Source organism: Jaculus jaculus, chromosome 7, assembly GCF_020740685.1.
Source record: "Jaculus jaculus isolate mJacJac1 chromosome 7, mJacJac1.mat.Y.cur, whole genome shotgun sequence".
Taxonomy (NCBI): Eukaryota; Metazoa; Chordata; class Mammalia; order Rodentia; family Dipodidae; genus Jaculus; species Jaculus jaculus.
The window spans coordinates 22,943,704-22,971,311 of record NC_059108.1 but is presented as its reverse complement, the minus strand read 5'-3'; the positions used below and the strand labels follow the sequence as shown (position 1 = coordinate 22,971,311).

General features: G+C 44.0%; 1 protein-coding gene across 1 annotated transcript in view; it reads left to right on the top strand.

Moving 5' to 3' along the window:
* The window catches only part of Wdfy2 (WD repeat and FYVE domain containing 2), a 174,681-nt gene that overhangs the window by 81,294 nt on the left and 65,779 nt on the right, over nt 1–27,608 (top strand). Inside the window, exon 3 of the mRNA XM_004660042.2 lies at nt 9,838–9,911. Coding sequence (XP_004660099.1) covers nt 9,838–9,911 — 74 coding nt within the window. The remainder of the gene's footprint in view (nt 1–9,837; nt 9,912–27,608) is intronic.

The following is a 27,608-nucleotide window of genomic DNA, read 5'->3' as shown; positions in this document are numbered from 1 at the left end:
ACAGGGAAAATCATGTGATGGGGTATGCTCACCAGCACTTCCTAAAATAAGTCCATTTAAACCCTGTTCTCAATAGAGACTCCTGTGTGTGTGTGTGTGCGCGTGCGTGCGTGCGCGCGCACGTGTGCAAACTGGGAACTGAACTGAGGAGCTCGTGCATGCCTGTTGTACACACTCCTACTGATCAGTGGCCCTAGCACCTCTGGAGAGCCTTTGAGGTGGCTGCTGACTTGTTCCATAGTTCTCTAAAGCTAGTTGATAACTGTGTGTGAGCGCTTCCCCAAGCCCTCTTTCAGAAACAGTATCTGTCCCCTGGGTGTATCCTTGCAGTAGCTGCTAATTGCCTGTGGCACTATCCATTTACTGCCTAGCCCATCTGGGACCCTCCCCGCCTAAGCTTGTCCACTGGAGAGGGGCCATCCCCAGGGCCAGGGTGGAGATTTCGCCACACATGTGATTAACATGCCCCAGGCTGCTGATGGGGACAATTTTAACCGCCACATTGGCACCACACCACCAAGAAAAGGCCACGTGGGCACTCCTGTTCTCATGGACGAGCTCCCGAGATCTACTTTCCCAGGTTAGCTGTGCCATTCTTGAGGTCCGACCCAGGAAAGGTGGGGAGCAGAGGCAGCCAGGGTGGCAGGTGGTAGAGATTGTTTTTATCCTATCAGATGACCGGGTGTCACGCTGGGCCTTCAGTGCCAACGTCTCCCCGGGGTGTGGAGGCCAGGTAAATTGCCCTGGCTGCCAAAAACAGAGACCAGGAGGCTGCCGGGGGTGATGAACACCTTGGGCTGGAGGTAATTGGAGAACTAGAAACTTCTGGTGAGGTCTATTTTTAGGCCAGGCCGGTGAAATTTACTTTAGCTCCTGAATGCATGTGAATTTGTCCACAAAGCAAAACAGAAGAAGGCATTGTTGCTTCAAAGACAGTGACACAGACACGTCACCTAAAGCAGTGAGCTGACTTGTTTAGTTGTCTGTCCAGTCAGGCCATTCTTTTATTTATTTAATTTTTTTTTCTCATTTATTTTTATTTATTTGAGAGCAACAGAGAGAGAAAGAGGCAGATAGAGAGAGAGAAAGAGAATGGGCGTGCTAGGGCCTCCAGCCACTGCAAACGAACTCCAGACACATGCGCCCACTTGTGCATCTGGCTAATGCGGGTCCTGGGGAATCGAGCCTCAAACCGGGGTCCTTAGGCTCCACAGGCAGGCGCTTAACCGCTAAGCCATCTCTCCAGCCCAAGTCAGTCCATTCTTGTTTCCTCATAAGCACGACCATCTTACCATTGTCTGGGCAGCTAATTTTCAGGAACTTGATTCCTCACTAAAACATGTATTTTGAACCACCTGATTGCTAGATCTGATCAGAGATCCAGTTGGGAGAAAGGCTTTTTGTGGTGGGAAGAATGAATGGTACCCAGATCCCAAGCCTGGCACTTTTCTAGCCCTCTGCTTAAACACCTTCGTTTGGTGTGCCCTTGGCTTACTCGTAAGTGCACGTTCTCGCAGTGATTGCGTCTACTGCGGGCAACAGCACCCTTCCACGCAGAGCACCGAGGGGAGGATCCTCAGACGTGAGGGTCAGGAGGCTTTGCTAAGGCACCACTTCCGGTGTGGACCACAGATGCTGAGCGCTGATCCACTCAGCAGGGCAGTGGGAAGTGCTGGAGGGGAGCAAGAATAGTTTCCCTGACCCCAGTGGCTGAACAAATAACATTTTCCACATATCACGAGGCACAGAAAGAAAGGCTGGGAGCAATAGCTTTGAGGACAGTGGGCACCATGGAACCTGGCACTGACTGGTTGGTTCTTATGCACGCTTCCCCGCGTCCCGACTCTCTGCTATTTTGTCTCCTTTCTCCTATTGTATCCACTTTTTATTTCAAATCTTTTGTGAAATGAGGTGGGGTGTACATTAATTACCCTAGTTAAGAGGGAAATGACGCTTGAACATGGTGGAGCCTATGTGTATCTTAAAATGAAACTCTCCCTCTTTCCCAAGATGCACTGTTTGACGTTAGAACATTTCAGATAGTTAATGGGCTAGAACCTGGGTCTACATGGAACAGGAATTTGATGTTCGTTTTTGCTGCAAACATGCTCAGGGATCTTGCACAGGTCCTTTGCATTTGCTGTGCTTTCAGGCCCAACGGTCAACTGCCATTTTCTTTGTTCTCAGATTTGCGAAAACATTTAGGTTATTAAATATCGCAAAGAACTGTTTATACAGCACTTTCAGAGTCTTTGTGTTTAACAATATATGCTGTTGTACCTAATACTAACCCAGAGTTATTAGAAAAATTGGCTAATTTGTGAGTAGTGCTAGGTTAATTTTCTTTTTACATTCGTTGAAACCAATCGGAAAACAGCAAATACCTTGAAAGCGAGGGTTTGAAAAATTAAAATGTTTATTTGCTCAACATCTGAAGTGCAAATCAATTCTTTGTTTAAAAAATATTTTATTTTCAGGGGGAGGGAGGGAGAGGAGAGAAAGAGAGAGAAAGAAAGAGAATGGGTGTGCCAGGACCCCTTGCTGCTGCAAACTCCACATGCATGTGCCACTTTGTGCATCTGGCTTTACGTGGGTACTGGGGAATTGAATCTGGCCTGGCCAACAGGCTTTACAAGCAAGTTCCTAACCACTTAGCCATCTCGCCAAATCAATTCCATTGAATGTAAGTTGCAAGTGTTAATTTTGTCACTGTGATAATTCAGAGTGATAGAGGTGGGTCCTGTGTTTGCACAGCCTCTCCTGCTAGATTGATTGGACTCTTTAGGAAGTTAGGTTAGTGGTAGAAAAATGTTTTAAAATATTTTTATTTATTTATTTGTAAGCAGAGAGAGAGAGAGAGAGACAGAGGCAGAGACAGAATGGGTGCACCAGGGACTGTAGCCACTGCAAATGATCTCCAGATGCATGTTGCACATTGTGTTTCTGGCTTTATGTGGGTACTGGGGACTCCAACTCAGACAAGCGCCTCCACCGCTGGGCCCTCTTGCTAGCCCTAGAAAAGTTTGTTTTTTTTTTTTAATTTTTTTTGTTACTTTTATTTATTTATTTGAGAGTGACAGACAGAGAGAGAAAGAGGGAGGGGGGAGAGAGGGAGAGAGAGAGGGAGAGGGTGGGCGTGCCGGGGCCTCCAGCCACTGCAAACGAACTCCAGACACGTGCGCCCCTTTGTGCATCTGGCTACATGGGTTCTGGGGAACTGAGCCTCGAACCGGGGTCCTTAGGCTTCACAGGCAAACGATTAACCTCTAAGCCATCTCTCCAGTCCTAGAAAAATATTTTAAATGATGAACTTGCTAGATCTGTTTTTATAAGGTCATACTGTCTTAGTTATTTTTAAACATCTTTAACTTAGTTGAGAAACTTTCAGTGACAGTGTAGGGAGTTTGGTTATGATTAGCAATGTTCATCCTGTTGTTTTAGTTGGGCTGTAATTCAAATACTACTAGGTTCCTGATTGGAAAGTATATTGCTCCCTTCTTTGGCTTATTTTCTCTCCTTTCTTTCCTTTCTTCCCTTCTTCTCTCTCTCTCCCTTCCTTTTTTTTAACTTTAAAAAATGTTTTAAAGAGTATTTTAAAATTTATTTTTATTTATTTATTAGAGACAGAGAGAAAGTGTTTGTGTGAAAGAGAGAGAGAGAGAGAAAGAAAGAAAGAATTGGTGTGCCAGGGCCTTTAGCCACTGCAAACAAACTCCAGATGCATGTGCCACCATGTGCATGTGGCTTACCTGGGACTTGGAGAATGGAACCTAGGTCTTTAGGCTTCACAAGCAAGCACCTTAACTGCTAAACCATCTCTCCAGCCCTTTTATACTTTTTTTTTTTTTTTTGTGGAGGTAGGGTTTCACTCTAGCTCAGGCTGACTTAGGACTCACTATGTAGTCTCAGGCTGGCCCGAACTCACGGTGATCCTCCTACCTCTGCATCCCGTGTGCTGGGATTAAAGGAGTGCATCACCATGCCCAGCTCCTTTTTCACTTTTTATTTTATTTATTTGAGGGAAGGAAGCATAGAGAGAGAATATGGATGCACCAGGACTTCCAGCCACTGCAAAAAAAACTCCAGATGCGTGCATCACCTTGTGCATCTAGCTTGTGTGGGTCCTGGGGAATTGAACCTAGGTCCTTTGGTTTTGCAGGCAAGTGCCTTTTAACCACTAAGCCATCTCTCCAGCCTTATCTTTTTTTCTTTTTTTTGAGGCGCTCTCTGTAGCCCAGGCTGACTTGATATTCTGTAGCTCAGGTGTGCTTTAAACTCACAGCAATCCTCATACCTCAGCCTCCCATGGGGTGCACCACCATACCCAGTTTCACTGGTTTCTTTTTTATAGATTATATTAGGAAACCACATGTAAAAATAATTTATAAATGTAAAAAATTCATATTTACATTTTGCCTTTTAAACAAATGTGATGTGATATGATGAATTCTTTATTTACTAAGGAAAAAGTATACCCAGGGAACCTGATAGAAATTAAGGGGAAAAATTATCCACATGAAAAATATCAGTTATTAATCAATTTCATAAGTATAGCATTTGTTTAGCATACCCTTGCTTGATTTTCACCTGATAATACATTTTAAGAATTACTGTAGTGGGCTAGAGATATGGCTTAGTGGTTCAGGCGCTTGCCTTTGAAGCCTAAGAACTCATGTTGGATTCTCTAGGCCCCATGAAAGCCAGATGCACAGTGATACAGGATGCAAGGTCGCACATGCACACAAGGGGGCGCATGTGTCTGTGATTTGATTGCAGTGGCAGGAGGCCCTGGTGTGCCAATTCTCTCTCTCTTCCTCTCTCTCCCTCTCTCTTTCTCTCTTGCTCTCTTGCATTAAAAAAGGGCCAGTCTGTTGGGCTTGCCTAAAAAAAAAATTACTGTGTTTCGATCACTTGATTGTGACTTAAGACTTCTGTAGGTAGGTAGAGTCACCCATTCCTAGTCTGCACACAAGATTAAACTGGAGGATCTCTTGGGTCTAGGAGTTTGAGGTGAGCCTGGGCAACATAGCAGATCTTGTCACAAAATGAAACAAAGCAACTTGTTTGAGGAAAAAGTGATCACTCTAGTTCCTGATGACTTTGCTGGTATTACTCAGCTTTGGTGAAAGGAAAACAAAAGGACAAACTTCAGTAGAATACATATATTTGATCTAAATGAAAATCACTTTTAATATTAGTCAGTTGATGTCTCTTCTACATATGTAGGCTTAAAAAAAAACATGTCTTAAGGGCTGGAGAGATAGATTAACGGTTAAGGCGCTTGCCTACAAAGCCAAAGCAGCACGGTTGGACTCCCCGGAACCCACGTTAGCCAGATGCATGGGGGGAGCACGTGTCTGGAGTTCATTTGCAGTGCTTGGAGGCCCTGGTGCGCCCATTCTCTACCTCCCTCTCTCTGTCTCTCTCTCTCTCTCTCTCTCTTTCTAAAATAAATAAATAAATAAAAGTAAACTTTTTTATTTTTTAATGTGCTAAGTGCTGCAAATCTCATCAACGTCACCCTGGGTCAGATCAGTCTGAATATTCATGCCTACGAGTCAAATCTGCTTTGTTGGGAGTATTTTACACTCTGGAAATTCTGTTGAAGGTTTCCTTTTTCTCATTGTGGGATCCTGACATTTAACTGCAATATGATGCCTTTAACACCTCAAGTTTGTTTTGTTTTGTTTTTTTCCTTCACAAAAGTACTGTTTATTTAGTTTCAAGTTCCAACCAGAACATTTCATCTGGAAGATTAGTGTCTCCTGCCCAGTAATGCCCTTAGCATTGTAAAGCAGGCAGTGCGATTGAAAAGCTGGCTTTAGCCTTCAGTGAAACTTAGGTTTGTTTGAGCAGAGTTCAGCTGGTCAGCAAAGGACAAAAAGTAAATCAGTCACAAAATGAAAAGAATTGTAGGTACAAATAATAAAAATTAGGAAACTGCTCCAAACAATATTCTGAAAATATTTCCTCTCAACCACATTTTTTTTTTTAAAGAATGGATGGTGACCTTTTATACCAAACATGGTGTAACAGTAATTGGAAATATAGGTAGGTGCTTTTTCACTGATCCATTTGATTATGGACTGTGGAGGCTGGTGTTGGTCTCCTGAGTCTCTGTCTACTCCAGTCTCTTCAGGTTTCCCCCTTGGGGCCCTGCGTGTAATCCACGACCCCCCCAATCTAAGCTGCTACTAGCACAAATCTGCAAGAGGGCCCATTACCGGTAGCTCCACACACAAGTTCTGTTCCACCTAACTTGTACTTTTCAGTATCTCTCTTCCTAAAATTTCACCAATATACTTTCTTTGTCATCCATCCCAACAGAAAATTTTATTCAGATAATGTGAGAAATGAATTCTATATTTTTTTCTTCTTTTGGGGGGGGGTTGAGGTTGGGTTTTATGCTAGCTCAGGCTGACCTGGAATTCACTATGTAGTCTGAGTGGCCTCGAACTCATGGTGCTCCTCCTACCTCTGCCTTCTGAGTGCTGGGATTATTAAAGGCATGTGCCATCATTCCTGGCTTTCTATTATTTTATTTTCTTTTAAAAATTTTTTTTAATTTATTTATTTGAGAGCGACAGACACAGAGAGAAAGACAGATGGAGAGAGAGAGAGAATGGGCGCGCCAGGGCTTCCAGCCTCTGCAAACGAACTCCAGACGCGTGCTCCCCTTTGTGCATCTGGCTAACGTGGGACCTGGGGAACCGAGCCTCAAACTGGGGTCCTTAGGCTTCACAGGCAAGTGCTTAACCGCTAAGCCATCTCTCCAGCCCTCAGGTGCAGTTTTGATAGAGGAAATCAGGTGAGGGGACAGTACACTGTAGTTTTTATATTTCTGGCCAGCCACTTTAATCACTCCGGCTAAAACAGTCTCAAGGTGGGAAAAGAGAGCGGTTACTCGTTCAGCCAGTTGAATGTCTAACTGCCACATTTAGCCTTGTCACAATCGCTTGCTTATTGCTTTATGAAGGAGTAATTTTATAGTATTTAATGAAAGCAGAGATTTTATTTGTGAAATACCACGTTTGCAAGCCAGTGACAACTCCGATACTTAATTGTCTGTGTGTCTCCTCCATTCTTCTGGCCAGCGGTTTCCCTTTGCTAACTGGCCATTGACTGTGTGTCCTTATCCCTCCGCAGGCAATATTGTTACTCTGACACTTGTCTTTCATGGTTAGGAGCCCATATTGTATGACAACACGTTTTCCATGTTGAGGTTAGAGGATGTGAGGGCGAACTATCTGGCTGCGAAATCTGTCACCCCATTTATCGCCAGGGTTGATTCGGCTGATGTGGCTGGCTAGGCGGGTGTCTCCTTCCTCCCCCACCGCTCTGTGCGTGTCCCTCCCGAAGCTGCGCCCTTGCTCGAAGAGGACGACCTTCCCAAATAGAGGAGGACTCGCCAAGGGTGTCCGAGTGGCCCGCTGCCCTGCTAGAACCTCCAGACAAGCTCCCAAGTTGAGGGTAGAAAGCTCTGTGGTGGTCTGCACCTTCCATCTCCAGCGAGAAGATTTTCTGTAGCAACTATTCTGGGCATCAGAATTCTCTGTGACGAACTAACCCAAGATCTGGGTCTGTTGGAGTGTCACTTGGGAAATGGTTTCAGGAGTGTGGTTGTTTGAATAAATGCCTCCTCAATAGATCCATGGGTTTATTAAAACTCCTTGGATTTCCAGCCACCTGGCTGGAAGAGGTGTCAGTCCAGCCCTAAAGTGTGGTGGTGGATTTGACATTCCAATATAAAGATATGCGAAGTGCCTGAAGTGTGGCTTTTGGCGTGGGGCATGTCTCTCTCTCTTTCTTATTCTCTCTCTCTCTCTCTCCTTGGCCCTATGAAAGCAAGGCCAACTTCCCCTGGATCTGTAGCTTCAATAAATATCCCTTCCTCCATACCTCTGGAATTCTGGAAGTTCATGTCAGGGACCCGAAGCTGTCTGCTAGAAGGAGGAGAAGGCTCTACTATCAAAAGTCTTTGCATGAGGAGAGAGTGGGGTGGGTTTTCAGGGGGCTCTTTTTTTTTTTTTTTTGTATATTTCCATAATGCTTTTGTGAAGGGTAATCATGCATTTGAGGACACTTGAAGTAATGCTGTGTAATTCTAGCATACCCCAGATATTTAGGACATTTGGGTTAAAGTGTGAGTCACAGAATAGCAGGATTTCTGTGACAATGTTTTTTAAGTCTCTTTATAGGAAAAATCTTTTGATTTTGAATTCTAATAGTGTCTCCACTAGAGAGAAAGGAAGATAGGTACATGCATCTCTCCCTGCGTACACACACACAGCCTGGTCTCAAATCCGTGGCCATCCTCCCACCCCTGCCTCCCAAGTGCTGGGATTAAGGGCGTCAGGCACCACCATGCTCAGCTCAAGGCCCCCAATTCTTCAAGCAAGTAGAGATAGAAATGGAGGCAGGGTCCTGGAAGCAGACTCTGTAGTAAGTACCGGCTGTTCATAAGTCGCTTCTGAGCATAGGACTTCATTCGAACATGAGACACGAGGTCCAGCCCAGGACCAGGTTTACTGACTCACCTAGTCTCTTCCTCACAGCCTGCCCCTGTCTTGGTATTTGCAAATCCATAGACATTTTCAACAGAGGCTCCCAGCATACTTAAATACCAAGAGTCAAAGACTTCTGTTGGCTCACTTGTGCCCTATCAATTCTGTATCAATAGATGCTTTTTTTTTTGCAATTTTTTAAAAATGTTAGTAACTTTTTTCTTGTTTTTTAAAAAATAATTATTGAAGAATTATATTTATTTAATAACTTGAGAGAGAGGGAGAGAGAGGGAGAATGGGTACACCAGGGCCTCCAGCCACTGAAAACAAACTCCAGACATGTGCACCCCCTTGTGCATCTGGCTAACATGGGTCCTGGGGAATCGAGCCAGGGTCCTTTGGCTTTGCAGACAAACATCTTAACCTCTAAGCCATCTCTCCAGCCCACAATTTTTTTTTTTTTAATAAGAGAGAGAGAATTTGCATGCCAGGGCTTCTAGCCACTGCAATCAAACTCCAGATGTGTGTGCCACCTTGTGTGCATGTGCGACTGTGCACGCTTGCATCCCCTTTTGCGTCTGGCTTATGTGGGATCTGGAGAGTTTTGAACATAGGTCTTTTAGCTTTGCAAGTGAGTGCCTTAACGGCTAAGCCATCTCTCCAGCCCTCAGTTGACATTTTTATATATGTGTGTGTGTGTGTGTGTGTGTGTGTGTTGAGGCAGAGGGTGGGTAAAATTTTTTTCTCCCTAGTACAGAAAGAATAGTTTGTTATTTCTATTTCAGCTGGGGTATGGGTGGAAGAAAGGGTAATGATAGGGCTGGAGAGATGGCTTAGCAGTTAAGGCACTTGCCCACAAAGCCAAAGGACCTCGGTTCAATTCCCCAGGACCCATGTAAGACAGATGCACAAGGTGGCACATGCGTCTGGAGTTCCTGGCATGCCCATTCTCTCTCTATCTCCCTTCTTCTTTCTCTCAGTCTCAAATAAATAAAATATTTAGAAGTAATGATAGGCTTAAACAGCACTAAGGATTGTCACTCTAGCCAAGCAAGCTTAGATTCAGACTTACAGCGAGCACAAGCCAAGATCACAGTCCTGGAAACTGCCCAGTTTGAGGATGTTTAAATTTGTTATATTTAATAAGAGAATAACTTTAAAAACTAGGTGTTGGTTGTGGAATTGCTGTTTTTATTTTGGGGGCAGTGGGATTTAAATGAGCTATTTCATAAAATGGGGGAAAACTAGCCACGTACTTTGAGCTTGTTAGGCACTCCTGAACCCATGAGCACCATCGTTTTGTTAATTTCATCAACATGTTCATTTCTTTCAGCTCCATGTTCATGCATGTCTTTTAACCCGGAAACAAGAAGACTGTCCATAGGTCTAGACAATGGTACAATCTCAGTAAGTACTCATAACTAAGATTTCCAGTTGAAATAACTTCCCCTCCTGTGGAGTATGTGTATGTGTTGTGATCACCAGTTACTTATTGAAGTCTTTTCAAATTACCAGAATCACTTTCTTGCTAAGTGAATTGGGCGTGCAGTGCAGTCGTTATGTTGAGAGGAAATCCCGTGACAGGAGAGCCATGTGCGGTAACTGACGTGCTGAGGTTCAGCGTGACCTGCTTCCTGTGTAGGTGGTGGCTGGGCTTGGGACACCAGCAGGCAAAAACTGACTGTGTGAGTCGGTGTTAGTGTGACTGGCAGAGATCGTGCCCTCGCTGGACCAGGAGCAGATGCGTACTTGTGGGATTGCCACAGACCCCCGGGGCAGCTGGTTTCCCTTCCGTCATGTCTGAGCTTGTGTTTGACACACTGCGTTCTGTGCCATCTGCTGATGCTTATCTTCCCAACCCCCTCTGGAATATCACAGAATCCTGTCAACTTGGATGCAGTTGTGAAAAACAAGAGCAGAATGTGCCTTTGAGATCTAGCTAGGTGTTGGACCCTTTCATTACAGGTCTTGAGGGGGCTGATGGGCTTACATTATGGAGTTCCATCTAGTATACGTTCAGTGTGGGCCAGTGTTGCCTTCAGTCCTGGGAAAGAGGCCATGCTTTGGGACTTGTGGACTAGAAGGTTCTACACTGACCCTTTGTGAGCTGTGTGCACACTGATCATCCTCTGCTTAATAGAGGCTGAGCCAGGAGATTGTGTTCAAGTCCAGGGTGAGCACTGTAGCTGGGCCCTGTCAAGGAGGAGACGGGAGGGGAGGGAAGAGGGAGAGAAGATGAGAAGCAGGAGGAGAGGGCAGGAAGGAGTGTGTGGGGGGAAACAGAGGCATGAGCCGTGCCTGAAAGGTAGCAGTTTGAGGTGGGTAGGCAGTCCACAGTGTGCAGGCCCCTCGAGTTGTTGACAGGACTGGGGAATTAGAAGAGAATGGGATGGGAAAACCCTCTGTGGCACTGATGTGGAACTTCAGGGAATCTAAGAATGTGTCCTTCTAGAACACTGATGGTGTTATTTGTGGGGACTATAAGGACACATCTTATTTGCTAGTATTGCTAAACTTGTAACTTTTAAATACTTACGCATGGAGTATATACCTCCATTTAGCATTACCTCATCCCCTATAACTATTAGAGGTCGGCCTAGAATTTTCTGATCTTCAGTCAAAATGTGTTTTTAATGCTCTTTATGGAAATGATAACAATACTACTGGGCTGGAGAGATGGCTCAGCAGTTAAGGCACCTGCTGGTTAAACCTAACTACCCATGTTCCATTACCTAGTACCCATGCAAAGCCATATGTGTGCTTGTATTCCCTCTCCCTCTCCCTCTCCCTCTCCCTCTCCCTCTCCCTCTCCCTCTCCCTCTCCCTCTCCCTCTCCCTCTCCCTCTCCCTCTCCCTCTCTCTCTCCCTCTCTCCCCCCCCCTCTCTCTCTCTCTCTCTCTCTCTCTCTCTCTCTCTCTCTCTCTCTCTGTCTCTCCCTCTCTCTCTGTCGTGGTGCATGCCTTTAATCCCAGCACTTGGGAGGCAGAGGTAGGAGGATTGCCTTGAGTTCGAGGCCACCCTGAGACTACATAGTGAATTCCAGGTCATCCTGTGCTAGAGTGAGACCCTACCTCGAAAAACCAAAACCAAAACAAAACAACAACAACAAAATAACAACCCCCTCTGTTTGGGCTGGAGAGATGGCTTAGCGGTAAAGGTGTTTGCCTGCAAAGCCAAAGGATCCCAGTTCAACTCTCCAGGGCCCATGTAAGCCAGATGCACAGGGAACACATGGATCTGGAGTTCGTTTGCAGTGGCTAGAGGCCCTGGCACGCCCATTCTCTCTCTCCCTCTCTCTGCCTCATTCTCTCTCTCAAATAAATAAAAATAAAGTTTTTTTGTAATTAAAAATAAACAAATAAGCCGGGCATGGTGGCACATGCCTTTAATCCCAGCACTTGGGAGACAGAGGTAGGAGGATCACCATGAGTTTGAGGCCATCCTGAGACTACATAGTGAATTCCAGGTCAGCCTGGACTAGAGTGAAACCCTACCTTGAAAAACCAAAATAAATAAATAAAGACATATTTTTCAAAAATACTACCAAATATAAATCATCTTATTAAAATATTTATGGAATTTTTATAATATCCATACTTGGTAGGATTTGCAAAGTGCATCTGGTAGGCCAACTGCTTAGAAAGACAAGTTTATAACTCTGATCCTTGTCTATTTTAAGAAGAGCCATTTCAAAAAGGAAGGGTAGAGCTGGCAAGATGGCTCAGCAGTTAAGTTAAAGGCACTTACTTGCAAAGCCTGATAGCTGGGTTTAATTCCCCAGTACCCACGTAAAGCCAGCTGAACAAAGTGGCATATGTGTCTAGAGCTTGTTTGCAGTGGCAAGAGGCCCTGGCATGCTCAAAGTCATTCTTTCTGTCTATATCTTCCTTGCTCTCTCTCTCTTTAATAAATAAAAATATTTTTAATTTAAAAGGTGGATATTAATAAGATAAATTATTTCTAAAAGCTAATTATATTATTCAGAGAGGTGAAATGTTCATTACAAAGGAAATGAAAACATAAGCTGAGATTCACATATTCCCCCAACAATTCATAGAATATGTATATTACAGTCACTGTCCCTGGAAACATGTATGTTACATATGAGTGGGTTTTTTTTTTTTTGCACTTTTGAAATCAATATAGATGACTAATCTGTACTGATAATTTTACTTGGAGCAAGAAAGGTAAGCACACTAAGTTATGGCTAGTGTAGCTATTTATTGAATAGAAGAAGAGAAACTGCCCTGCCCATTAGCCCTCTTAGTAAAAAGTGAATTCCAGGTCAGCCTGGGCTAGAGTAAGACCCTACCTCAAAAAAACAACAACAAAAAAAAACAACAACAAAAAAAAGATGATAACCTATACTTTACTCTAAAGGATTGAGGATCTTGACCTGCATGAAATAATTTCCTTTAAAGCATATCCTTTACCTCATTGAGGAAATGAATCTCGTCTCTGTGTTCTCACCACTGAAGGATTATTAAAAGTTAGGGAAACGTGTGTTGAGAGACCAGCATGTTGAAGGTTTAGGATTTTTATCCACCACCATAATAGGTTCTTGGGTAAATGTTGAGTGTCTCTTCTGTTTAATAGTTCTGTTTAATAGACATGGAAAAAAAAAAACCATCTCATTTTAGAGGCTATTCATTTTCTGTTCCTTGACTATCCCAAATAAGCTTTAAGAAGAAATCCTTGTCCAGAATTTTAGAACAAAGAAAGGATGAAATCAGGTAGTAAGTCCTGCCTAAGGACATGGCTCATCTAGTGAAGGGCTTGCCTCTCTAGCATGAGGATCCAAGTTTGATTCCCAGTACTGTGTAAATCCAGAGAGTGATGGCACGCGCCTGTAATCCCAGCGCTGGAGAGGGAGAGACGGGCAGGTCCCTGGAGCTTGTTGGCCAGCAAGTTTAGCTTAATTGGAGAGCTCCGTGCCGTGAAGAAGACATGGCTGGCGTGCCTGAGAACAGCACCTGAGGTTGTCCTCTGGCCACTACATGCATGTACACACACACACACACACACACACACACACACACACACACACAGAGTGAGAGAGAAAGTCCTCATTTCACTGAACAAAAACCACCACTTGAAGCACTTAAAACAGTTAAGCTTACAGTCCTGCATAATGAGTTAGAGAAGACCTCTCTTTAAAAAAAAATTTAGCCACAGGGTTGGAGAGATGGCTTAGTGGTTAAGGCACTTGCCTGCAAAGCCTAAGGACCCAGGTTTAATTCCTCAGTACCCATGTAAGCCAGATGCACAAAGTGGCACATGCATCTGGGGGATTCATTTGCAGTGGCTAGAGGCTCTGCCATCTCTCTCTCTCTCTCTCTCTCTCCACACACACACACACACACACACACACACACACACACACATATACATATACATACATACACACACACACACACACACACACACACACACATATATATATATATACACATACACACACACACACAAACACACACACCTCTTTCTCCCCTCACTCAAATGAATAAATAAAAAATGTTTTAAAAAATAATTTAAAAAATTAGCCACAGAGAGCAAGTGAGCAGTGGACCCACGAGAGGATAGGAGGCCAGGCAGTACGAGAATTAAGAACAGAATTCAGTGGCTGGAAATAATGGGGACACTTTGAGGTAGAAGAGAAAGAGACAGAACCATTATTTGGTTTTGAGATGCAGAAGAGAGACGTCTTTTATTTTTTCCTCTGAAATAGCAGAAGAGCTCACCTGCTGAGAGAAGCTCAGGATGGGCAGAATCTATTTTCATACCTGGGCCTTTGCTCTTCCTGCTCAGGTCCAGGATACCTTCCCCCATCTTGGCGTGTGAAGTTGTGATTATCGTTCAGGGGTGGCTTGGCTCCAATGTTCCCTTTGCCACTTTATTCTGATTACCCACAGTGCTCAGGAGTCTTGCCATGTTGCATTGTTTCTTTAACTTTTGCTTCATAAAGTGTTTTAATCTTATCTGTCTTCTATTAAAGTGCTGAATGTTAAGGAGTTAAGTGACTAGCCTTTTTACTCATCTCTTCTCCCAGGAGACTATAAGTGATTCCTTATACACATTAGAGACTCAATGAATAATTGCTTAATTAAGTCTGTTGGACTAAATTTCCAGCACTTTGATTATCTAATTTAACTGGTTACAGCCAGCACTTCTTCAATTTTGAGGTGTTTTATTGCTGTCCTATTACTTACTATTCAAACTCTTTTTTCCAATAGTATTGCCTTTTATAGGGAAAAGTTTAATTCATCTTAGGTTTTCAGAAATGTCTTCTCTTTTAGTGTTGATGGAGGAAATCAGATTTAAATTTTTTTCTTTTTATGGTAAGGTCTCATTCTAGCCCAGGCTGACCTGGAATTCACTATGTATTCTCAGGGTGGCCTTGAACTTATGACGATCCTCCTATCTCTGCCTCCTGAGTGCTGGGATTAAAGGCGTGTGCCACCACACCTGGCTAGAAATCAGACCTTGATGACTGATGTTCATGCTCAAGTAGGACTTTAACTTTTTCAGTTGTTATTCCTCATGCATTGTAGCCACCCAGTACATATCTAACTACCAGTTGTGTGCAAAAGATTGTGTTTGGCTCTAATGTAGTGTGGCTTGTGAGTTTATAACACAGTTGAGAGACCATGCAAAATGAAGGGTGATTAAGTAACATAAAGTAAATGAACAGCAGCAAAATCACAGTGTTGATGTTGACAGACAGAAGGGAGTTGGGTGGGCTGAAGTTGGGAAGGGAGTGCTATGAAGACTTGATGGGAGCTGGACTTTCATTTAGCCAAAGGCAGGAAACTTATTCAAGCAGAATGAGTAATGGGAGAAAAGCGTAAAGATAAGAACAAGAAATGGAGAGAAATCCAACACTGTGGAAGGAGGGTGAATGAATATTATGCAAGCTTTTAATTGAGGACAAGGAGTTGGCATTGTGTAAGGAGCTGGATCCTAACACGGAAGAGTCCTCCATCCACCCCAGACTTTCTCCTGGGTTTAAAGGGGACTGATGGGATGATGGAGGGGAAATGCCAGCATGAAAATAGAGAGCTTCCCTGTCAAGGGATTTTCACCAACCCTACCGATTCATGACAGCAGGATAGAATAGAGATAGATGTATGCATATGCCTCCTTTTTTTAAAAAAAAGTTTAGTTTATTTTTATTTATTTATTTGAGAGCAACAGACAGAGAGAGAGAAAGAGGCAGAGAGAGAGAATGGGCGCACCAGGACTTCCAGCCATTGCAAACGAACTCCAGATGTGTGCACCCTCTTGTGCATCTGGCTAATGGGGGTCCTGGGGAATCGAGCCTTGAACCAGGGTCCTTAGGCTTCACAGGCAAGCACTTAACAGCTAAGCCATCTCTCCAGCCCTGAATATTCCTCTTTATGAATACAACATCTTCATCAAAACTGGTAGGGAATCTTAAGTTTTTATTAATGTCTTACCCATATAAATTCAAGTCTTTGAAGAGTTTTGGAACAAATCCTTAAAATGAGAAAATCTTTTCTTTGGAACCAGTTGTGGTAATGCACACCTGTTATCCCAGTGCTCAGGAGGTAGAGACAGGAAAATTAAGAGCTCAGGGCTATCCTCTGCTATATAACAAGTTCGAGGCTAGTCTGGGCTACATAAGACCCCTTCTCAAACAAAACAAAACAGCACAAACCTCTCTGCAGATTAATCATCTATATGTTAGAAGAAGATTGGCTGGGATGAGAGGAAAAGATTGAACTATATTACAGTTATTGCTGTGTAAGATGATTGTTATTGATCATGTATGGATTTGTCTTGGTAGTTTTGTAATTTTCATACATATTATTATTTCACACGGGTTGTTTACGGAGATGAAAAAAGAACACGAAACTTAATGACTTTCTCCCATGTATAAGACACTAAGCTTTGCTAGCATGGCCTCATTCCAGCTTTGGGTTACTCCAGGGCTGTGTAGTACTGCTCACACGTCTCAGATAAGGAGCAGCCAGCTGACAGGGAGACGCCATCCACATGCCTAGAAGCCTACGCATGCTCTTCAGTTCCCACTCTGTGTCTTTCCTAGCCTATGAAAAGTAAAGACCTTGTCTGCTTATTTTGTGTCCTCTCCTTGTTAGCTGAGTAAAGGAGAGAAGGCCAGGCCCTGGAGGAGCTCTGCGCTCTGGCGTCAGTGTCCGCATGCTCAGAGCGGGCAGTTGGTCAGCAGGGCCTGTGTTTCAAGGACTGGCTGCACCAGGTAGGACCCTTGTCATCCAGACTGCTTCTCACCGTCCTTCCTCTGAGATCTCGTCAACAGTCAAATAAGAAAACTAAGTGGGGCTGGCAGTTAGCTCAGGGATCAAACACTTGCTGAACACATACAGGGCCTGGGCTCATTCCCAAGAGAGGTTAGGGGAGGAGGGATAGAGGGGGAAAGAGAGGAGAAAAGAAAAAAGGAGAGAGAGAGGTGACTAAACAGAAATATAATGTGTTCCCAACAGTTTGCAGGAGTTTAAAATATGCTGTTAATAAGATTTTCATTGCCTCGTTTTTGGTTTTCTGATGTAGGGTCTCGCTCTAGCCCAGGCTGACCTGGAATTCACTATGGAGTCTCAGGGTGGCCTCGAACTCATGGCGATCCTCCTTCCTCTTCCTCCCAAGTGCTGGGATTAAAGGTGTGCACCACCATACCCAGCTTCATTGCTGCTTTTTCTTGTATGAGGGAAATCTGATGAACATTTGGGGTCATTTGCCATTACTTAGGGATTCATGTTTTGCAAATTCAATGCGCATCTTTTTTTTAAGATTTATTATCTATTTATTTATTAGAGACAGAAAGAGGGAGAGAGAGAGAGAGAGAGAGAGAGAGAGAGAGAGAGAGAGAGAATGGGCACAGCAGGGCCTCTAGCCACTGCAAACAAACTCCAGATGCATGTGCCCCCTTGTGCTTCTGGCTTACTTGGGTTCTGGGGAATTGAACCTGGGTCCTTAGGCTTTGCACGCAAGCACCTTAACCGCTAAGCCATTTCTTCAGTCCTCAGTGAGCACCTTAATAAGAGTATCCCTCTGCTTTTGTCAGTGTCATCAGTGGAGTTCTTTAGATGACGTGGCCTGAGATTGTGTCAGACATTGGAGCTCACAGTGGTGTGTGTCTCTGCAGAACCCGGGGATGGGAACTTGAATCCCAAAAGATACTCGGGCAGACTTCTTGTGCCCCCACTACTGAAGCTTCTAAGGAGAAATTGCTTCTTTAAAAATACAATATTGAGCCAGGAGTGGTGGTGCATGCCTTTAATCCCAGCACTTGGGAGGCAGAGGTATGAGGATTGCCATGAGTTCGAGGCCACCCTGACACTATGTAGTGAATTCCAGGTCAACCTGGGCTTGAGTAAAACCCTACCTCGGAAAGCCAAAAAAAAAAAAAAAAAAAAAAAAAATCATCTAGAAGGTAATTCTAGTATCTTCAGGGATTTTTTTTTTTTTTTTACCACCTAAGACCAGAATTTTTGTTGAAGTGTTCTATTACACTCAGAAGGTTCAAGATACTACAATAGGACTGGAGAGATGGCTTAGTGGTTAAGGCACTTGCCTGCAAACCCTAGGGACCCAGTTTCAATTCTCCCGGTCCCATGTTAGCCAGATGCACAAGGTGGCGCATGCTTCTGGAGTGCATTTGCAGTGGCTGGAGGCCCTGGCGCGCCCATTTTCTCTTTCTCTCTCTCTCCCCCGCTGTATCTAATAAATAAATAAAAATTTAAAAAGATAAAAATGTTTGTTAAAAGGTGCTATAATAATTATCATAACCCTCATATGCTGTGTTCCCTTCTCTTATCTACGGTCTCCCTTTCTGTAGTTCCAGTTACATGTGATGAGTTATGAGGTGAAACTATTAAGTAGACATCCCATAACCAAATAATTCCTAAGTTTTAAATATCTTTAATTATAGTGCATTGTTATAGTTACTCTATTTTATTACTGGCTATTGTTAGCCACTTACTGTGCCTAATTTATAAAATAAAACTTGATCATAGGTATGCATACATAGGGGGAAAAAACATAGTGATATAGGGTTCAAACCGTCTGTGATTATACGCATCCTGGTTGTCTTGGAAGTTATCCTTTGCAAATAAAGAGGACTACTGTATTTCTATGGAAGCAAGATGGATCACAACCAGTAGTAATATACCGGAACATTAATATTCTATGTTATTTTCCTAGGGCTGTTATAACAAAGTGCTATAAGCTTTATGACTTAAAACAACCCAATTTGTTCCTTGTGATCACATAGCTCAGGCTGGCCCTGAACTCACTGTGCCATGGATTATACGCATCCTGGTCGTCTTGGAAGTTATCCTTTGCAAATAAAGAGGACTACTGTATTTCTATGGAAGCAAGATGGATCGCGACCAGTAGTAATATACTGGAACATTAATATTCTATGTTATTTTCTTAGGGCTGTTATAACAAAGTTTCATAGCTTTATGACTTAAAACAACCCAATTTGTTCCTTGTGATCACATAGCTCAGGCTGGCCCTGAACTCACTGTGCCATGGAGGATGGGCTCGAACTGCTGACTGTCCTGCTCCTTTATTTTTATTTTTATTTTTTTAAAGCAATTGTCCAGTTTAATATCAGTGTAACGTGTTTATGGGAATGAGTTAAGTTGTTGAGAAATATCATAAATCCAAACCAATGTCTTCTGTAAAATCAGCTTATTTTTCACAATTTCCAGAATCTAAAGAGGATACAGTTGCTTCAATAGTCTCGTCATGAAATCAGCTACATGTAACACAGGATTTACTGTACTGTCCCCGTGCTGAAGCTGGGCTCCAAATGATAGGCCCGCCCCCAACAATACACTGCCTCCAGGAGCCTTTAATATCCAATTGTCATCAGCTGGGGAGACTAGCATTTAGAATACCTCAGTTTATGGGGGACACCTGAATCAAACCACCATTCCTCCTAAATATCTGCTAGATTCCCCTCCCTGCTTCCTTCCCTCCTCCTCTTCCTCCTCCTCACCATGACTGTCGTGCATTCCTCAGTTGTCCCTCTCACAGTGATCTCACATGTCATCTGACCCTTCCAGTCTGTTTTCCTTATTAGAACTCAAACAAAAGAAGAGTGTCTATCCGCTCTCTCAGTGAAACCTCCTTAATGGCTTCTCCTTAGGAGACCGTCCAGAACTGTCCACTGGTCCGGTGCGGCCCTGCAGGGGCTGGCTCGGCCCCGCTCTGCAGCCGCATTCTGTAGTAGTCTTTCTGTCTCCAGCATTTCACCACGCAGCCCGGTTTGCAGTCTGTCTGCTCCCAGGTTCCCTCTTGTCCAGGGCCGCCAGTGTTGCCATTCCCCCTGCCTGCCTTGGGCTTCCTCTTCCCTCTGCGTACGTAATTTTTAGTTTGCAGCTTTCAGTTTAATTCTCATGCCCTTTGGAAAGGCTTCTCCCATCTCCCAAAGTCAAGGCCATGGACTGTAAGTGTTCCTCACTGAGTCCTTCTCCTCACAGTGGTGGCCACAGTGCCCTCTTACCATCGTTGGTGTGGCTGCTTGATTCAGGCATGTGTTCAGGACCAGGGCCTGTGCCTGCTTGGCTCTCAGAAGAGTGCCCAGAAATATTTAGAGATTGAATTAATGGGTGAAGGAGTGAATTCCTAAGATTAATCCAATGAGTTGACAATTTATAGAAACCAGTCATGGCACTCTTTCCGCAAGCTCAGCCGTGCCCAGCAAAATGTTTGCTGTCTCTGTCTCTGCCTGTAGAATGGGAATAATATTGTATCCATCCAGGATGATCTCACATAATGCATGGAAAACTTCTCAGGTACTTACCAAGTCATAACTGTTGGTTCTTGTCAAATGCCACTGTCAATAGTACCAGCATTCTGAGATCTTGTCAATATCTGGAAAGTCTCAAAATCTATGTCCTGGGGATTTAGCAGGCCATGTACTGGGGAAGAAATGTCTCAGTGGCGGCACAGGGTGGTTCAAATTTCTGGTCACAAGGATGCTTTTTCGTTGTTTTGGTTTGGTTTGGTGTGTTAAGAGAGATAGCAGGGCATGGTTTCTAGCCATCAAGGTCTTTTTGCTTTCTGTCCCCAGAGAGCTGGCTTTTAAAGGCCAGTGTCCAGAAAGCAGGCTGTGGCTCTACGGTGTTTCTCAGTATTAGGATTTAAAAATCTTTCCTTCACCATATCCATCCAGATTGGAAAAACATACTCTGTATGCGCAAATACTTCGCTGGTTGTTGCTTTGCGTTACTACTCTCTCACAGAAACCAGAGTCACGCCATAGTTCTCATGTCACTGCCATTTCATTTGCATGGTTCACAGTCCAGATGGACCGGCCTGGCATTTCCGCGTTAGTCACATGCAAAGACATCGCTTTCTGAAGGGCAGTACCTTGACAACAGCGACGCCATGACGCATGTCCCCGAGAACCCTGGAGAACCCGGTCCTCCGGCAGGCTGGAAGCTTATGCTAGCAGAGGAGTGAGTGGTAGCAAGTCTGCTGAAGTCTCTGGGTTCGGTGCTGGGTTTGTGCATTTTTTGACTGTGCTCCAGTGGCGCCGTGTCCTGGGGTGGTGGTAACCCCTGGAGTATTTATTTCCCAGTTGCATGCCTTCCCTGTTCTCATACTCCCCTCGCCCTGGACCTCGAATTCTGGCTCCACACCTGTCATCTCCCACTTCAACCCATCACAGACGAGTAACTCTTTTCTCTGCATCCCAGTGGATTCCGCTCTTTTTAAACCCGTGCCTATACCCATGCACGGAGAAAACTGTCATGATGGGACCTTAGTTTCAGAGGAAATTGCAAAAAGACTGCTAACTATACTGACACAAAGAATAGCACAGCTTTACTGTTAGCAGCCATCACACAGGTCCACCTGGTTCCCTGAAGTAGAGAGAAGACAGAACCATTCGCGTGAGTCAGGCATATGTTTATGCCTATAATCCCAGCTAATTGGGAGGCCGAGATGGGAGGGTTGTGAGTTCAAGGCTACATGATACATCTCCAAAAAGGGGGAGAGAAGGGCTAGGGAGATAGCTCAGTGGTTCAGGGGAGCCTGCTTGCTAGCCTTCCAGCCAGAGTTCTGTTCCTCAGAATCCATATAAAACCCAGATGCAAAGTAGCACCCACACATTCATCTCTGTCAATGGGAGGTGAAGTAGGAGAATCCAGAGGCAATACAACAATAAACCCTGTCTGAAAGAGTAGAGGACAGGGCTGGAGAGATGGCTCAGTGGTTAAGCTGCTTGTCTGCAAAGCCTAACGACTAAGGTTTGATTCCCCAGTACCACATAAAGCCAGATACACAAAGTAGCACATGCATCTGGAGCTCAATTACAGTGGCTGGAGGCCCTGGTGCTCGCGTTCTCTCTCTCTCTCTCTCTCTCTCTCTCTCTCTCTCTCTCTCTCTCTCTCTCTTGCTCTGTGTGTCTGCCTCTGCTTATAAATAAGTGAATGAATGAATACATAGAGGACAAACACCCTGAGGTTGTCCTGCCACACACACCTCACCCCCAGCATAAATAAAGTAAAATAAAATAATATAAAAAGGGGCGAGAGCTCTTTAGCCTCCAGCTTCCTATTTGCCATGTAAAGGGAAGGGTACCTTCAGAGGACTGAGTGAAATCGTGGCTGGTATTTGATAGGATTTCCAATGTCTGAGTCCCCTCCGGTTTCCCCCTGAAGTCTCTTAAGGCGCTGTACCTCCACGTTCTTCCTTCCCCTGCTCTTCCCTGGAGATCCTTCCCTTGCTGCACTCTGTCCTTCACCTCCTCTTCCCACAGCTGCTGACTTCTGCTCTTCTGAGCTTCACACTCCGACTGCAGCTGCTGACTTGGCATCCTACCTGAACATCTTCAAGACGGACACCTTCCACTTAGCAGATTCTAACGAGGCGTGATTCTCTTTTCCCTATGATACGCCCCGTGTCCTCTGTTCCTTCAATGGCTGGCATCACCGCGGAGCCCCAGCCAGAAACCTGACCCACATCTCCCGCAGCCTCCATCAGCACTGTCTCCACACTATCTCTGGGTCTGTGTCACTAGACTTTTCTCAAACTTTTGTTTCCATGCCCAGTTCTCAGTCCTTTTACCTTTTTCCAGTTCAGTCATCTGGGACAGAGAGGTGGTTTCCTGCCAACCCTGTGGAGGGGAAGGGTTGCTCCCTCACCTGACCCTCCTGCTTCTGCCAGGTGGAGCTGAGTGGGTCTTCCTGGGAGAAATCCATGCAGACGCTCTGCCCTCAGCAGGGTCAGGCCGGGTGGTTGAAGCTGACCTGCGCTGCCAGGGAGATGTGTGTCCGGTTTCCAGCTCTGCATTTTTGTGCTGGGTGGTCGTGGCTAACTGCATAAGCCTATTTACTTATTGTTGGTTGAGGAAAATCACATGTGAGATTATTATGTTATGTGAGTAATTTATGTAAAGGCCTTGACACTCAAGTGATTTCTCCTTAAGTAGTAAAAATTCCTTAGATGACAGGGATTCTTCTCATTTCAGCAGTAGTAAATTTTACCTCTTTTGTTTGTTTGTTTGTTTGTTTGTTTTGGTTGTTCAAGGTAGGGTCTCACTCTAGCCCAGTCTGACCTGGAATTCACTCTGTATCCTCAGGGTGGCCTCAAACTCACGGCGATCCTCCTACCTCTGCCTCCCGAGTGCTGGGATTAAAGGCGTGCGCCACCACACCCATCCTAATTCTTCAGGTTTTAAGTTGTTAAATATTTTACTTTTTGATAAACTTGATTAATGTGAAATTGAGAATTACCCTTTACATATTGTCACCTTGAGTTGAAGGATAATTGTTTGAAGCTCATCATTTTAAAACTGTTATTGTTCCTGCTGCTTCTCTTCCTCCTCCTCCCTCTTCTAATTCTTCTTTTTCTCCATCTCCTCCTCCTCCTTCTTTCCTCCTCCTCCTCTTCCTTATTCTTTTGTTTGGTTTTGGTTTGAGTTTTGTTTTTCTGAAATAGGATCTTTCTAAGCAGCACTGGCTGTCCTGGAACTTACTATATCAACCAGGCTGACCTCAAACACAGCCATCCCCCAGCCTCTGGGATTATGGGCATGTACCTGTGTGTCCGATAAACTAGTTTGCTTCTGTGTGAGCACATGTTGACTAATAAGAGTTGGCTTTATATGTAGAAGTGACTGGCTTTTTTGTTCCCTATATACTATGTCCATATTTATTTATTTGAATAGTGTTAATGGCAAAATCTGTGAATTTAAAGCCAGAAAAAGATGAAACACCTTAGGATGGAGACTACAGTAGGAAACAACCTGGAAAAGAGTGTTTTCTACTGATCTAGGACATGTGCCACCCCACCCGACTACCTTTTTATATACTTCAAAATATGTTTATGGAGAGCTGCTGTAAGTCTGTTAATAGAGTACTTGCATTAGCATTTTTATCCATTCACTTCTTTTGACACACATGAATGCAGATTGAACATACACTGTATATGTTAGACAGTATAAACAAAATAGACCCTGCCATCCCACCAAAGTCTTCCACTTGTAAACTATATAAATAAGAAACTATAATGTATATAATGTAGTATGTTAGAAGATCGTCGAGTGAAATGTGCTGTGGGGAGAAGCAACAGAGGGAGGAGGGACTGTGAGGGTGATTTCAATGCTTTTAATATTTTATTTATTTATTTGAGAGAGAGAATGGGTATGCTAGGGCCTCTAGCCACCACAAATGAACTTCACCCACTTGTGCATCTGGCTTATGTGGGTCTTGGGGAATCGAACTTGGGTCCTTTGGCTTTTCAGGCAAGTGCTTTCACTGCTAAGACATCTCTCCAGTCTAATTTCAATTTCAATATTTTTTCTTTTTTTGGTTTTTCAAGGTAGGGTCTCACTCTGGCCCAGACTGACCTGGAATTCACTATGTAGTCTCAGGGTGGCCTCAAACTCACAGTGATCCTCCTTCCTCTGCCTCCCGAGTGCTGGGATTAAAGGCGTGCACCACCACGCCCAGCTCCTAATTTCAGTTTTTAAAATATGCATAGGTTAGGACTCACTGAGAAGCTCTCATCCGAGTAGAACTGAAAGCTAGAGGAGTAAGATAGGCTAATATCGGAGGGAGAGTAAAGACTGAGGCAGGGTGAGAGGCAGCCGTGTTTATAAGAGTTCAGGTTGAACTTGCCAAACTCCCAAGTCCAAACTCTGAAATGCTCCAGAATCAGAAACTTTTTGAGCTCCGACATAAACATTGCAAGTGAAAATTCTACCCCTGACCTTGTATGACATGTTGTAGTCAAAACACAGACACGGAGCTGGAGAGATGGCTCAGCGATTAAAAGTGCCTGCTTGTAAAGCCCGATGGCCTGGGTTTATTCCCCAGTACCCATGTAATGCCAGATGCACAAAATGGCATGTATGTTTGGTGTTTGTTTGCAGCAGCAGAAGGCCCTGATTTGCTCATTCCTTCTCTCTTTTTTTCTCACTAATAAATGGCATACTAAATAACATACTAAGAATACTGTATAAGATGTCTATCAGAGTATGTATATAAAGTATATGTGAAATATAATTCATGGTTCAACCTGAGTCACCTTCCCGAGGCATCTCATTAGGCACATGTGAAGATTGAGACATCTGTCACCAAAAATACTGTTGGTTTCAAACACATCAGATAAGGGATATTCAACATGATTATCTCACATTATTTGCTCAGAAAAATGCTGGATGTGTCACAGAAACACATGTTAGAAAAACAAAACCTCAGGGCTAGGGAGCTAGCTTAGTCAGTAAAGGGCTTGCTTCGCAATTGCGAGGACCTGAGTTTGATCTCCGGCGCCCACGTAAAAGGACAGGCATGACGTCATGCACACGCAGCCCTAGTGCTGAGGAGGTGAGGACAGGAGGATCCCTAGGGCTCGCTGGCCATCGCATCTGGCCTAATTGTTGAGCTCTAGGCCAATGAGCAACCTTGTCTCAAAAGAGGTGGACAGTACTCCTAGAGTGATACTTGAGGTTGTCCTGTGCCCTCCAGATGCGCGTACACACACGCACACGACACACACGCACACAAAGACACCATGCCTTTCAGCTTAAAGTCTATATAAGAAAAGAGAAAGGGGGCTGGAGAGGTGGCTTAGGGGTTAAGGTGCTTGCCTGCCAAGCCTAAGGAACCGAGTTCCATTCTCCGGGTCCCACGTTAGCCAGATGCACATTGTGGTGTACGCATCTGGAGTTTGTTTGCAGTGGCTGGTGGCCCTGGCACGCCCATTCATTCTCCCCCGACCCTCCCCCGCCCTGTCCCTCTGTATCTCATAAATAAAACGATAAAAAACAGATAAAGGATCTGGTAATACTCTGGTTTGATGCAGATTGTAATCCAGGAATCTGCTTATGGTATGGTATATGGTATGGTATATGGTATATGGTATATGGTATATGGTATGGTATGGTATGGTATATGGTATATGGTATGGTATGGTATATGGTATATGGTATGGTATGGTATATGGTATATGGTATGGTATATGGTATATGGTATGGTATGGTATGGTATATGGTATATGGTATATGGTATGGTATGGTATATGGTATATGGTATGGTATGGTATATGGTATATGGTATATGGTATATGGTATGGTAGGGTATGGGTGGCCGGATCCAATGACAGAGTCAACTGCTCCTGTCTGCAGCCTATACCTGTCACCGGTCCTGCTTGGTCAGCATCCCGGGCATCAGACTTGCATAGGTGCCAGGTGAGGTGTTGGCCCTGTGCTGTGCTCTGTGCTCCTGTGTTGTGACATACTGTGCTCTGGACTCTGGAGGTGGCGGGGAGGTGACTGCAGACTGAGCACTGTGCAGTTTACCTCTGCCTGTGAACATTCAGTGAGACGCCTCCCTCGCTTCAATGCTGTTCTGCGGGACTCTTTGAGCTTTGTAGGAATCAAAAAGAAGATCAGTGGATAAAACCAGAGACAGACCCAAGTTTCAGCCTGGGCTGTTGGAACCATGTGATCCTGTAACCTTGGGAGAAGTCCCTGAGTTATGTCTAAACTAGTTTCTCCATCTACAGTATGAATCATTGTACTAGGTCATTTCCAAGATCCTTTTCAAACTCAAATTCCAAGAAATCCAAAACTTAACAAAAGATCTGCATTCCTTTCACCAGCTGCTTATAAGTGGGAATAATAGACACTAGCCTTAATTTTCAGGCTAGATACCATGCTATCAGTTAAAAACAGTTTCCAATTTCACGAGGGAAGCTTTGTTTAATTATTATTCAGAATGATTTTCTCAAGTTTTGAATTTGTAAAAAAGTTTTAAATTCCTTAGCTTTTTTGAGGCAGAGTCTCATTCTAGCCCAGACTGACTTGGAACTCACTATGCAGCCCGAAGCTGGCCTTGAACTCATGGTGGTCCTTCTACCTCGGCCTCTCCAGTGCTAGAATTATGGGAGGTGAGCCAGCACTTAACCGCCCACCAGTAATTGAACTACATATAAACTCATCTCTCAATGTCATTTGCCATTCAGTAGTACAGCCGAACTTTTATTATATTCAAATGTTATTTAAAATACCCAGTTTCAACAATGGTAAACAAATTTAATATAAATTATAATGTTTGTGCTAATTAAATATGTGCACGTTACTGAGGCATTTTCCCAAAATAAAATAAAATACCCAGTTTCCCTCAACTGATGAGTGGATAATGAAGATGTGGCACATTTATACAATGGAGTTCTACTCAGCGGTAAAGAAAAATGAAGTTATAAAATTTGCAGAAAAATGGATGGACCTGGAAAGGATTATACTAAGTAAGGTAACCCAGGCCCAGAAAGCCAAGTGCCACATGTTCTCCCTCATATGTGGATCCTAGCTGCAGATGATTGGGCTTCTGCGTGAGAAGGAAAAAACTCAGTAGCAGAGGCCAGTAAGTTAAAAAGGAGATATAAAGAGAAGAGAAAGGAAGGGAGGAGGGTACTTAATAGGTTGGTATTGTATATATGTAAGTAGAATGATTGAGATGGGGAGGTAATATGATGGAGAATGGAATTTCAAAGGGGAAAGTGCGGGAGGGAGGGAATTACCATGGGATAATTTTTATAATCATGGAAAATGTTAATAAAAATTGTGAAAAGATAAAAATAAATAAA